Source organism: Vulpes lagopus, chromosome 3 (assembly GCF_018345385.1).
Source record: "Vulpes lagopus strain Blue_001 chromosome 3, ASM1834538v1, whole genome shotgun sequence".
Lineage (NCBI taxonomy): Eukaryota > Metazoa > Chordata > Mammalia > Carnivora > Canidae > Vulpes > Vulpes lagopus.
In genome coordinates, this window is record NC_054826.1 from 129,033,239 (window position 1) to 129,047,041 (window position 13,803).

The window sequence follows — 13,803 nt, forward strand, 5'->3', positions numbered from 1 at the left end:
CAGAGTTCCAGTATTTATTATCATACATATATATATTTTATGTGTATACACAGATAGTTTTCTCTCTTGGAAGTATTAAAAAATTGATCAACCTTCAATCTATAAAAAATACCTACTCTACATGATAGAAAAATCTCTCCTGCAAGTTTACACTGATTTACACCCAAGGCTTTCCCCAAAATGTACAATACGAGGCAACGTCTTAAATCTTAGTGTAGAATGTGGGCCACAGGGAGGATGGAGGATGCAGGGGGCACACACGCCCACACACACGCACACACACGCACACACACGCCTCACACACGCCCTCGCACACAGCATGGCCAGCCTGTGTGCAGGGTCTTGACCCACCCGGGAGCACTCAGGGGCTCTTGGCCCGCGCTCAGGCTCAGGGTGGGGGCAGGCCCAGCAGCCCCCACGGTGGGCAGAGCCTGGCAGGGGTGAACCAGGGCCAGGCAACAGCTTCCTCGAAGGAAGCCCCACGTTGCCGGGGGGCTATTCTCTGCTCCTGACAACTGGTACCGCCCGGCCTCCCACAGAACGTGGCTCGGGGAAGGATGGCCACATCAGTGGCTTCCAACTCCCAGAGGAAGCTGCTTCCAGACACTGGGCCTCTGGCCTGGGGATCGGGACCTCACCCGGGGTGGCCACGGCCACGGCCACGGGGGCGCCGTTTCTCACCAAGACACTCTCCACCCACACCACACCCCGTGTCCCGAGAGCACACTCCACATGGAGCGACTCCCAAGTCCTGACTCAGAGCGGAGGTTCCTGCCCCGGCCCCCAGGGGGGTTAGTGCAGCAGGGGTCTGGGCCGTGGGAACAGCTGCGTGGCCTGGAGGTCCCTGGGTCTGAAGCTGGACCACAGTGCCCCTGGCAGCTCGTGGCCTGAGCAGCTGACGGGTCCTGCGGCTCCTAGCGGACCCTGGTGCGCACTGCCTCACCCGCCTGTACTCCCCACAGCACTGCCTGTGGGGAGAGGGTCCTGGGGCCCCTGTGACGTCCAGGTGAGGCACAGGGCAGCGCACCGCGGGGACGTAGCCTTCCTCTCCTCCCTGATGGGCAGGGCGGCAGGGAGTCTCCACATGGGCGGGAGCTCGCAGAAGGGCTCGCCTGAGCCTGAGATGTGGTGTCTGCATCTCTGCGGACAGTAGGCCCATTCCCCCCCTCTCCTGCGTGGGCCCCGATCCCAGGGCTCCCACTGTTCTCTCTCTGCAGACCTGTCAATGCACCCCAGCCCAGCCGCTGGTCTCAGCTGTGCACACACTGTGGCCATCTCTTGGGTGCGGATGGGGTGCTGGGCCCACCGGCTGGGCCTTCCTGCCTCTATTTAACCTCCAGGATGGATGGGTTGGTCTCCATGATGGCCACGATGATGCGGTCAATGTAGTCCTGCAGGCGGAAGTTTATCTCCTCCTGCTTCTGAATTGCGTCCATGAGCTACGGGAAGAGCAGTGGTCAGTGCCGGGCCGGTGCACAGACTGTGGCGCGTCGGGGTGCTGAGCCTGCACGGGCCTTACCTCATCTCGGGAGACAGAGCTGATCTCCGCAGCCAGGGACTCCGAGAAGGACGTGGAGAAGAGGTTCTTGGCGCCCTGGATGCTCAGGTTGATGATCTGCCCGTTGAGCTCATCATTCTGCTCCTTCAGGTTCCGGTTGTCCTGGGTCAGGGACAGGACAGCAGCGTCATTCCTGGCTGAGCCCGCACAGCACTGGTCCCGGCAGCAGCTTGTGGCTCCAGACCCGCCCCCGCACGCCCCCGCCCCTCCTGCAGGGGTGCAGGGTGAGTCTGCCCACACCTGCTTCAGCCTGCGGACCTCCTGCTCCAGCTCACTCTCACGGGTGCGGCTGTTGTACTCCTGCAGGCCCACGCTGCTGCCCCGGCCCCTCCTCTGCTCGGCCTCCAGCTTGAAAAGCTGCAGGTGCTCCAGCTGCCTGCGTAGGTCCTCAATCAGCTGTGGACAACCACGGGGTGAGCAGGGCTCCCGGCACCCCGCCCTCGGCTTCCAGGCCAGTCCCAAGCAGATGACAAGCCCACCCTCCCTAAACACCTCACGCCCAGCACCCCTGCCCAGCACGACGCAGTTACCAGCCTCAGGTCTCAGGACATGGGCGCACCATGCTCACCTCCTGGGTGGCCTCCTTGTCCCTCTGGAACTGGTGCCTCTCGTGACTCAACCTGTCCCCCAGCTTCCTCCTGTTCTCTTGCTCATCACTGAGCCGCAGGGACAACTCTTCAATCTCATCCAGCAACTTCTGCTTCTCCTGTGAAAGTAGGGTACTGGCTGCCAACATGCCTGCCTGCTGCCCTGTCCACGGAGCTTTCCTGAGCGGGCTCAGGCCATGCAGGGTGCGTGCGAGCCACCCCAGCATGGCTGAGGTGCACACAGCAAGCACACAGGTGGGCCTGGGGAGCTCTTGGTGTAGGGTGGCTGCACAGGCCACAGGGGCAGCTTCTCAGGGGAGGCAGGGCAGGGACGACCCACGCAAGACCAGGATCTGACCCATGGTCACTGCGCAGAAACTGTGCATGTGAGCCAGAGCCCATGTGGTCTTGGATGTCCTGGCAGGGAGGGGAGGCTGGGGGAGCAAGGCCTCTCGAGTGAACACCTGCAGGACAGGGCACGAGGGTCCAGCTAAAGTCGGGCCCTCAAGGCCATCAGCCTGGAATCGGACTGCAGGTTCCTCTCAACTGAATCTCTGCACCCACGGGTCCCGTGTCCGTGGGAAAGATGGGACACCAAGCAGGGACCAACACCTTCCAGCAAAGTGATGGCCAGGCCCAGGCTGTGCCTGTCCCCGCCAGCATCATCAGCTTGCTCTACGGAGCAGCACATCCTCTGGGCCTGTGGTCATAGCCCTGGCTGGGGGGCTGCCCTGCAGCTGGCCCGGCTGACCTCAGGCCGCGTGCTGGGGGCTGGGCCCCATGTGCACAGTGCTCCCAGCTGACTGCTCACCTCCTCCAGGCGCTCGATGTTAGCCTTCAGGCAGGGCGTGCAGGACCTCAGCTCCCCGTTCTCCTCGTCCAGCTGCTGCAACCTGAGACACAACAGTGAGGCTGCGACCTCACACCCAAGAAACGTGTCTCCTTGAGGGTGGGAGCCCACGGTCTCGGCAGCCCTGCTGGGAGCCACTGGGAACACAGACAGGCTCCCCAACACGCCCCAGCCCTTATGCACCACTCGGGCACCCGAGGGCCCAGCTCTTCCGTAAGCCAGGACGGTGATTAAACATACTCTGGGCATGGGGATACTTCTGGGTTTATAAAACCGTAAACACAACCCCAGCCCCTTACAGCTTCCCACATGGCACGTGCTCATCGCCGCAGTGCCCTCGCCATAGCCCTCGGCCACCCCAGGACATACTAGTCACCACACCATAGTCTCCCTTTATTTCCCATCCCAGGGCCCCCCAGGGCCACACTGCCCTCAGCCGCCTGGTCTCCTGCGCCCCCTGGTCGCTGGCGGTCTGCAGGACTCCCCTGGCTTTTCAGGACCCTGACGGTTTGATCAGTTCTGGTCCCGTATTTGGTACGACGCCCCTCACCCCGGGCGTGTCTGGTGTGTCTCGTGACGGGACGGTCACAGAGGGGAGGTGCCCTTGTCACCAGATCGGGCGCCTGGGTCCACACCACTCCACGGGTGATGCCGAGCTGGGTCACCCGGTGAGGTGCGTCTGCAGGTGTCTCCTCCCGGCGGGTCACTGGGCCCAGCGTGCGCCTGGGTCATCATCTGGGATTCCTCTGTAGGGAGACCTTGTGCGCTCCCTCCGCTTCTTCCTCAGTCCTCACCTTTCCTTACACGTCGGGTTATGGTCCAACAGTATTATCATCAGTGTGATACTCCAAGTGTCCCGGCTTTGACCACCAGGAGCCCTGGGAGCAGCCCATCACCGTGTGGTTATGTTTGAGCACTTCCCCTATGTTCTGACGCTAGGACATGCTGCAGGCTCCGCTGGCTTCTCTCCTGCGGCAGCCACAGACTCGGCCTCTCTCCTTTCCAGTCCTCACCATCGTGGTGCCTCCTGCAGCCCCCTGTACTGACCACCGTGGGCTGAGGCCACACCGGAGCTGCCTCTGGGCTGGGCTGATCTCAGGGCCCTGATCTGCCCCCCTCCAGCCCCTAGGAAGTGCAGGAGGCTGACTGGACCCAGGCGCAGAGTAGGCGGCAGGACTGCTCTGAAGCAGTGACACAGAGTCCTGCCTGGTTCCCCCAGGGTGTCAGGACACCTGGTCTACGTCACACCTGGCAGGTGCTATCCTGTGCAGAGCCCCAGGGGAGGAACACTGAACCACACCGCTGAGGCCCAGGAACAAGGTCAGCCAGCTGCCCAGGCCTCGCTGGCCCCGAGCAGCACCCCACTCCGTCTGCACGCACGGAAGGCTGCACGGCTCCACGTGCAGCCCCTTCCACGGCCGCACTCTGCAAAATGCACCGAGCTCTTCTCTGGTAATGACAACGTGCCCCAGCCCCAGGAGCTGGAGAGGGCTGGAGCCACAAGACTTGGAGTCCTCTCACAAGTTCTGAAAGCGGCTCTGGCTCAGCGCACAAGCCCTATGAAATGCCCCCCCCCACCCTGAGGAGCTCTGGGGGGCTCTCAGGTGGGCTCTCAGGAGCCTCTTCACCTGTCTGCCAACACATGCAGGTTCTCTCTCAGCAACACTCTCAGAGCTCTGCTCGCTGGCCCCGCTGTACACAGGTGTCGTCCCTCCAGCCTGGACCCCGTGCGGGGGCTGCCCTTGCTCTCGAGCTTTAACTGATGTCGTGTGCAGGCCTGATGTCTGTGCAGGCCATGCATCCCCCTTCCTGACTTTTCAAAGGCTTAACTCCAGAGGAGCAGGAAGGCACTTCCGTCAAGTCCCAGAAAGGGCTGGTGCTCTGGCCAGGAGGACGGCAGCGCGGGGTCTGAGCACTCGCATCTGGAGTGGTGTGACAGCTTTCCTCAAGGGGCTTTCCCCTCCCCTTTCCCCTAACCCTGCTCCATCCCCCGCAGCCCTCAGCCAGGCCAGCCCCGGGAGAGGGGAGGGGGGAGCGCCCCACCTGGCCTGTAGGCTCTCCACCTCAATGCTCCGCTCCCGTTCCATCTTGCACACCAGTTCTCGGTGCCTCCGCGCCTCCTCGAGCGCCATCTCACAGGCTCGCAGCTCCTGCTCCTTCAGCTGCTCCTCAAGGGCATTGGCTCTGTGAAGGTGAAGGGGGGGTAAGAGGCCTTCTGCTCTGCCTGCCTGTGCCCACCTGGAGGCGGGGCGGCAGAGCCGGGGAGACTCCCACCCACAGCTGTGGTCGGGGATGTTCTGAAACAGAGCGTGTGCCCCCCAGACGGCCCCTGCTTCCCATACCCGCACCCAGGGCCTCAGAACCCTGGCAATGTCCCGACAGCGGGGACGGTCTCCATCGCTCTCAGGCAGTTCACCCCCGTCCCAGTGCGTGGACAGGAGCCCTCCCAGGTGCCCACCCCCGGTAGCACCTTGCACCGACACTGCAGGCTGAGCAGCCAGGTCACCACAGCAGAGGCGAGGGCAGGAGTTTGCAAGAACATGAGGACAGAGGAAATGTTCACACCGGGGCCCTGCCCCTGCCCACCACGCCCAGCTGTGGGACACAAGGGCTGACCATCCCGAAGACAAGGGCTCCAGGCCCTGCCCACGGAGCCCACGCCCTGGCCCCAAGCTGCGCGCGCACATAAGGCTTCCCAACCTCTTTTTGGTGCGTCACACCTGAGAGCGAATGGAGCTCCATGGGAAGCGTGTTGACGCAATGCAGCCAAAGCAAACACAGAGGAGGACCTCGTGGAGGAGAAAGGCCTTGCAATTCACAGCTCAGTGGATACCACTCCAGGCAACAGGAGCAGCACATCAGGAGGACATTTAGAAACTAATTCTTAGAAATTGACAATTTGAGAAGAAAAAAATTTTAAGTTCAGTAGGAGAGTTGAAGGAGAAAACAGAGGATATTATATTTTTAAAAAGAGAAACATGGGGTGCCTGGGCAGCTCCGGGATTCAGCGTCCGACTCTTGAGCTAAGCTCGGATTCTGAGATCAAGCTCCATGACCACCTTAAAGAACGGGGAAGTAATGAAAAGGAGAAGAAAGTCCCAGAAGGTCTAACACATTTGATGAACAAAAGTTCAGACAAATAAGGAAATAAAGCAAAATAAAGTATAGAGAAATCATTCTGAAAACCTTCCCCTGGGCGCCTGGGTGGCCCAGTGTTTGAGCATCTGCCATGGACTCAGGGCATGACCCGGGGTCCCAGGATCGAGTCCTGCATCCGTCCCCTGCACAGAGCCTGCTTCTCCCTCTGCCTGTGTCTCTGCCTCTCCCTGTGTGTCTCTCATGAATAAATAAATAAAACTTAAAATAGATTAACAAAAAATAAAAACCTTCCTGAAGCTGAGGGATATCTTTGAGATGAAAACATTGGAACCCACATGCCAGCACAGGAAACGAGATCCTCCGGCGTTCAGGGGGAGAACTCAGACCCCACAGAGGGCAGCAGAGCCCGGCTGCCAGGTTCCTGGGAGCCCTGCTTCCGGCTATAGTTCCAGACCCGGCCACACGATCACTGCACAACACACCCCAGGCACACAAGGCCTCAAGAGCCTGCTCCTGTGCACCCCCCAACCCCCCGCAACCATCCAGGATGTCCTCTGCAGACAACCAATGAGCACGAGAAGAAGAAAACATGGGATCCAGAAAGCAAGAAACCAAGCATGAGGGAAACCTGGGTGGCTCAGCTGGTTGTGTCCACCCTTAGTTTTGGCTCAGGTCATGATCCCAGCCAGGGTCATGAGATCAGGGCCCATAGTGGGCTCCCTGCTCTGCAAGGAGTCTGCTTGAGATTCTCTCTCTGCCCCCCCCAACTCACACATGTGTACACATGTTCTCTCTCTGAAATAAATTTTTAAAAAGATGTTATTTCTTTATTTGAAAGAGAGTGTGCACGCACGTGCAGAGGGGAGGGTCAAAGGGAAGGGGAGAAGCAGAGCAGGGAGCCTGACTTGCAGCTCAATCCCAGGACCTGGAGATCATGACCTGAGCTGAAGGCAGACACTTAACCTACTGAGCCATTGGGAGCCCCATAAGTAAATCTTAAAAAAAAAAAAAAGCCAAGCACGAGAGCCTGCATGGGATCTGGGGTGCGGGGAGAGGGGCAGCAGCCATGCAGCAGGCTGGCAACAATGTGAAAACCAGGAACTGTCAAGAAGCAGCAGAACCTGCTGTCCTTAGGAGAGCTCAGGACACAGCCTGAGCCGCGCACGCCCTGGGCCGGAGAGCGTGGACTTCCCAGTCCATACATGGATAACTGGTGTGTGCCATCAGACAGACGGTGCCTCCCCAGGCAGCGGGAGAAACGACAGGGCGGCCCATCCAGGTTTCCCTGGATGTGGACACAGAGGGAGAGCGAACGTCTCTGGAGATGTGGCATAGCCTAGGCGCAGCGCCACAGCCCAGCCACAGAGTAGCCAGCCGTGCTGTGAGAGCCCAGATGGGGGCAGCCGGCTGGCCCAGGATCCGGACGGCACAGAGGACCTGCTCCTACCGTGCAAGTGACACCCGGGTGGCACCTCATGACGACTTGTTCTACTCTGCATCCAGAGAGCAGCCTGCCTGCCCCACACTGGAGGCCGGGTCGGGAAGGTCAGTGGCACTCGGGATGCAAGCATCCCCTGCAGGAGCCATGCGAGGGCATCACGGCCTGTGTCCACCTGCCAAGTCAGCGCTGAGCGAGCGCACGGAGGCTGCGGGGGGGCGGGCCTTTCCCTGAGGTCACAGTGTCTGGCGGGGCCTCCTTCATGCCCCTGTGGGCGTCACCACCATCTTGGCCCCAGAAGACTGTCCCCCTGGCACCTAGGCCCCGCCGGGCCCGCCCAGAGAACACGCTCCTGAGCCAGGCTCATAGGCTGCATGGCACAACTGGTTACACAACACAAAGTGCCGGCAGGGGAGGTCACACCACTGCCTCCGTGATGCGCTGTCCACCTCAGTGCGTGCTGCCCCACTGGCCCACACGGTGTGTCCTCTCCGTCAGCGCTTCCCGGTCTCCTCACCTCCGCTAAGTACCTGCGAGAACCTGCCTGCTCCCAGGGGGGTCCAGCCCCCAGTTCACCTGGGCCTCGGTGCCCTCGCCTGCAAGCTGGGGGCAGCAGGGGCATCTGCCTCCCAGGACACATGGGAGGGGATGGGGATGATGCGGGTGACTCGAGCACAGCAGTCGTCCAGAGTAACAAGACTGCCTCCAGCACAGGGTCAGGAAGGCTTCTCAGAATCGGGGACACAAGCAGGCCTCCCCACGTGGCCTCTGCCTCCATCGAAGGCCAGCCTCTACCTGGCGCTTGGTGTGGGTGGCAGGGGTGCTGGCCCCACCGCTCCTGAGAGGGGAGGTAGTGCCTCCCCTCGCGCCTTCCTCCGGGGCCTGACAGGTGCCAGGAGAGAGTGCAACGTGCGGGAACCCTGCTCAGGAGGCCCCGGGCACTGGCCCCTGACCTGGCTCCCAGCAGCTGATGAGGAGACCACTCCAGAGCAGTGGCCGAGGCTGCGAGGTGGGGCCTCACCGACAGGCAACCAGGACCAGAGCCCCCCTCACCTGTGCACCAGCTGCAGGTTCTCCTGCCTCAGGCGGCTGTGCTGCTCCCCGTTGGCAGCTGTGTCCTTCTCCAGCTCCGACACCCGCTTCTCCAGGAACACAACCTTGGGAGTGACACAGGGGTGTCAAAACCAGGAGGCAAGACAGCCTGCATCCCCAGCCAACTGTTCAGGAGGCCGTGTCCACTGCGCTGGAGCAGGCCCATCTCAATCACGGAGGAGGAGCATGTGGGGGGACAGAGGGAAGGAGGAGGAGTGCTGGGGGGACAGGAGGGACGGGAGGGAGCACGTGGGGGGGATGGGAGGGATGGCAGGAGGAGCTTGTGCGGGGAACGAGAGGCAGGAGGAGCACGTGGTGGGGATGAGACGGATGGTAGGAGAAGCATGTGGGGGGAACGGGAGTCAAGAGGAGCATGTGGGGGGGATGAGAGGCAGGAGGAGCACGAGGGGGGGACGGGAGGGATGGGAGGAGGAGCACATGGGGGGACGGGAGGAGGTGGCTGTGTGCTGTCACACCCCTTCCACAGCAAGGCCGCCAGGGGAACCCAGCCCCACTGGCTCTGTGGTCAGCACCCTGAACCCAGAGCACCCTCACATCCTGCCTCCAGGGCCAGGGCACTGATGGGCCCACAGACGAATACGGGGTATGAGCGACCTCTCCCCTTGCACCCCCAGCCCCGGGGCCCTGAGGACACCTGCTGGATGACGTGAGGGCTGGTGAAGAATGTAATCAGCTCCTGGTGGCAGCACCACCCCCGTCAGCCCTGCAGCCAGCCCTGTCCCCCGTCCCCCAGGCCACAGCCCAGGCCCTACCTTGTCAGCAATGTCCTCCTCCATCCCCTCCACGGGGTCTGGGGCAGGGTCCTGCAGGGACTCCATGGTCAGGGCCCCCGAATGGTGCAAGTGCCTGTGGAGAAGACACAACAGGACAGTCCAGACGAGGCCCTTAAGCAGTACACAAAGGGGAAGGGTCAGGGGTTCTGTCAACATGAGCGTTTCCAGTTTGCAGGCTGATGTGAGAACCAGACCCGGGCAGCCCCGGGCCCCAGCCTCCACCAAACGGTCCCGGCAGGACACTGTGACCCAAGTGCCACAGAGAACCCCGCTGCTCTTTGGAACCTGACCCCCTGGACTCCTTCCCTGGCAGTTAATGGGTGAGGGTACTTTGTCCTTGGGTCATAAAACACGACGTCACTCCTTGCTCCGATGTGAAATTATCTCACCTTCCACCATGGGCCCCGGAAACAGGACTTCAGGACCATGACCTGCACACACAGCGTCCCCAAATGTGCTCTTGCTACTTCATTTGTGGCAGCCACAGGGAGGGAGTGGGGGTGTCCCCTGGGGTGGAGCTCGGGGAGCGGCAGAGACAGCACGCTCCCCTGTGGCAGCAGGCTCCAGGGGCAGCGCTGGGGGCCGGGCCAGGGGCTGTGCGGCCCAGGCACCCCGGGGGCCTGTGTGGACCCCCGCACCCTCAGAACTCCTGCCCTCGCTCCTCAGCCACCGGCACCCTGGCAGATGCTCAGCAAACACGTTTGCAGTCACTCTAAGGACAGTCCTGTTGGCTGCTGAGACAGTGTATCAGCTCTAATGTCCCTGCACGTAAACACCTCAGGGCGTTTGCAGAGTGCCTGCGGCGTGTCCCCTGTGCTGACCGGGCCCTGAACTCGGCAGCCTGATGTTCAGAGCTGCGTGGCCTTGAGAAAGCCACCGACCCTCCCTGAGCCTCACTCGCCTATGAAGTGGGGATCACAAGCCACGATGAGCTATAAGCGAGGATGTGTGTGAACAGCTCCCGTCAAGGTCGAAACGCAGGCTAAGAATTCAATGAGATGGGATCCCTGGGTGGCGCAACGGTTTGGCGCCTGCCTTTGGCCCAGGGCGCGATCCTGGAGACCCAGGATCGAATCCCACATCGGGCTCCCGGTGCATGGAGCCTGCTTCTCCCTCTGCCTGTGTCTCTGCCTCTCTCTCTTTCTCTCTGTATGACTATCATAAATAAATAAAATTAAAAAAAAAAAAAAAGAATTCAATGAGATGCTATTAGACGTTATACCGAACGTCTCCATGTTATCACCACACAAGTTCTCTCTCCTTTTCGGTGTTCACTGACGTTGTGTGTTTCGTAAGTTTTTCTGAGAATTGTTTGAAGGGCATCTTTGCCCCTGGGATCCCAAGTCCCCTGACATGTCCTGGGTGCGACAGAGCACCCTCCTGTGGATGTCCTCGGACTCCCTGAGGGACACAGAGCCCAAAGGTCATCCTGTTCTGTCCAGCACTGCTTTTCAACGCCTGTGACTTTGGCCCCAACAAGAGCTCCTGATGTCACTGCTGGGGCAGGAAACGGCCCAGCCCAGCCCCAGAGACCAGCCTGCAGAGAAGCCACAGCCTGGGGTCACCCGTCCTGAGGTCCCAGAAGGCAGATGGCAGCACGTTAGGCACATGCTGGGGAGGTGTTTGTGCAAATCCACCCTGATACACCCCAAGGGGGGCCTCCTGCGCTGTGCCCGGGCAGCTGCCCCGTGGAGGTCCTGCTGGCGCTTCCCTGTCCTGAGGCCGGCTCTGTGCTGGCACCTCCAGGTCCTCACGCGCACACTGACCCCAGAGCCACTTGCACCTGGGTCACGCCCCCAGCCCGGTCGCAGAGGCCAGAGCTGGTGGGTCCAAACCCCACGATGTGGCGACAGGGCTGCAGGCAAAGGTCTGAGACACTGAGCTGGAAGCACCAGCTGTTTTGAGTTTCCCTAGAACTCTAGTGCTGGTTTTAAGGACAAAGAGGCAGCAAACAACTGCGTGCAGAGTGCAGAACAGGCTGTTTGTGGACAGGGACTACAAACACCTGCGGACGGGGCTTTCCTACCAGGTGTCTGCGAAGGGAAGATCACGCTCTCAGAGGGGGTTTCAAAGGAGCGGGCAGGCAGAGCCCGAGCTGAGGCAGCGCAGGCCAGGGGGCGGCGGGAGAGCACTCCCTTCCTTGGTTTCAGCCCCTGTAGCCATCTGGGGTGGAACACGGCAGGCAGAGGGAGGACTGGTGATCTGTGTGTGGTTGAAACAAACGCCCTGTTCCTAGGAGTCTGGGAGCCCCGCTTTCTAGGGGAGGGCGAGGACAAGTGCACAGGGGGGCTGGTGGCCTTCACCTCTGCTTCTGCTGGCTCCTAAGCCCTAGGACTCTATACAGAAAGAGCAACACAGGAGGTCCACACGCCCGCAACAGAGAGGAGGCGTCGGGGAGGGGTGGCAGGGCTGTGGCTGACCCCTGCCTGGGACCACAGAGTGGCTGTGAAAAAGGCAGAGGTCTGGGGGGGGGGTGTATGGCTGGGGGTGACGGCAGGGAGGGATGGCTGGAGAGGGACACCTGGGGGGGACGGCGGAGGAGGGACAGCTGGAGGGGACAGCGGGGGAGGGACAGCTGGGGGAGGATGGCTGGTGGACAGGAGAACAGCAGGGGAGGGACGGCTGGTGGGGGATGGTGTGGGGAGGACGGGCAGTGGATGGGGGGATGGCAGGGGAGGGAAAGCCTGGGGGGGTGACGGCAAGGAGGGATGGCTGGGGGGGATAGCTGGTGGACAGGGGGGATGGCAGGGGAGAGCCAGCCGGGGGGGATGGCCGGCAAGCGGGGGCACAGCCAGGAGGGGAGGGATGGCTGGGGAAAGACAGCCAAGGAGGAACGGCCGGCAGGGGGATAGTTGGCGGGGGCAAGCAGCAGTACTGCAGCCATCTGACTCTAGAAGCGGAGGCCTGAGAAACGAGAGCGCACTGTGTGGCGTCCCATGGGGGGCACTGGCACCGCGGCCCGTGTGACCTGTGCTGAGCCAGCCAGGCAGGGGCAGGGAACGCGGCCATGCCGCCACCTCCCACCGCACGGACGGCCACCAAAGTGTGTCCTTCATGTCTCTGCCATCTTCTCCTTGCTGTGGTGCCGGTGGGGTGGGCAAGCCAGAACCCATATCCGGGCCTCGCCGAGACCCTCGCTCACGCTGCCATGGGCTCATCGACAGCCGCACATGGGGACGCTGCCGTGCCCTCCTGGACCTCGCAGCACAGGCCTGGTGAGCTGGGAGATTCCAGCACAAACCTCCCCGCACGAGGCACGGTCTGCCCACGGCAGCGGTCACTCTTGTCACAACCCACCCCCAAGAATTATTTTCAGTCCCAGAGCACGAGAAGTGACTTGCACAGGTTTACAACAATACCTTGGAGAAGAGTATTTTCCAAACATGTTTCTAAAAAGCTATGATCAGTGACCCGTTTCAGGAGAACGTCTCAAAGCAGCCAGGGGTCTCCTACCTTGCCACCTTCCTGCTGGAGAGCCGCTTCGCTGGACTGTGTAAAATCAAAATAAACAGGAAAATCGTGTCAGAACAGACAGGGAGAAACGGGAGGAAACAGGAAGCAGGCTGGAGAGATACGGGCTGGGGGCTCTCCCAGCAGGCCCAAGGTCGGCTGCGTGAGCTGAGCGCCAGCCCCGGGGCTCCCAGGGCCTTGGCCAGGCCTCTCCCACAGAAGCCCCAGATGGAGCCGCGACCGGATCGCAGCCTGGGCCCAGTGGCTGCCAGGGCCCAACGCCTCCCCGCCATGGCTGGCCATCAGATGCCCCACGGACCAGAGGTACAGGCCTGCTGGCGACGGGAGGTCTCGTCATCAGCCATAACGTAGGCACCGGACCAACAGGGTCCAGGACCCCGCCCCGGCCGTGACTCGGAAGCCCGTTCTGCGGCCACTTTGGCGCAATAAATACGGTCAATCTCATGTCATCCAGCTGATGGAAGCGTCAGGAATGGCAAGAAAGGCCAAACTTACCTTGATTTATTTCTGAACTCAACTGCTAAGCTACGGGCCTCGGCCCGAGAAGACACGAGCCCGTCCAGCACTGGAAGCCGGCCCCTCATGTCCCTTACCGCGACGGGCCTCCACTCCCCCGGCCCGAGCCCGGAGGGCTACCCCGGAGGAACGCGCTGCCTCAGTTACCCATTCAGGTCGCCCCACCTCCAGGCGCATCCCTCCTACTTGTTCCCTGGAATCGGATGTAGGCCCCCTCCCGATCTCGCTTGCGTGCTCTCTGGGTACAAGGGGGCCACAGGGACCCCGTGTCCACGGGCCCTCAGCTACATGTGGGCCCTCTCACTCCAGACCCTCTCCCTCTCCCGCCCCTGCCCAGCGGCAGCAGCGGCGCTCTCAGGGCTCTGCGAGCCTTGGGCTACGGGTGCCTCTGGGACACC

The 13,803-nt window shown here is 61.6% G+C and overlaps 1 protein-coding gene across 1 annotated transcript in view; it reads right to left on the reverse strand.

Annotated features, from left to right (window-relative positions):
- The window catches only part of RAB11FIP3 (RAB11 family interacting protein 3), a 77,490-nt gene continuing 63,687 nt past the window's right edge, over window positions 1-13,803 (reverse strand). Inside the window, exons 6-14 of the mRNA XM_041747903.1 lie at window positions 12,872-12,907; window positions 9,398-9,491; window positions 8,586-8,689; window positions 5,039-5,179; window positions 2,957-3,038; window positions 2,127-2,264; window positions 1,799-1,954; window positions 1,520-1,660; window positions 1-1,439 (exon numbers count right to left, since the gene is read on the reverse strand). Coding sequence (XP_041603837.1) covers window positions 1,326-1,439; window positions 1,520-1,660; window positions 1,799-1,954; window positions 2,127-2,264; window positions 2,957-3,038; window positions 5,039-5,179; window positions 8,586-8,689; window positions 9,398-9,491; window positions 12,872-12,907 — 1,006 coding nt within the window. The 3' untranslated portion in view covers window positions 1-1,325. The remainder of the gene's footprint in view (window positions 1,440-1,519; window positions 1,661-1,798; window positions 1,955-2,126; window positions 2,265-2,956; window positions 3,039-5,038; window positions 5,180-8,585; window positions 8,690-9,397; window positions 9,492-12,871; window positions 12,908-13,803) is intronic.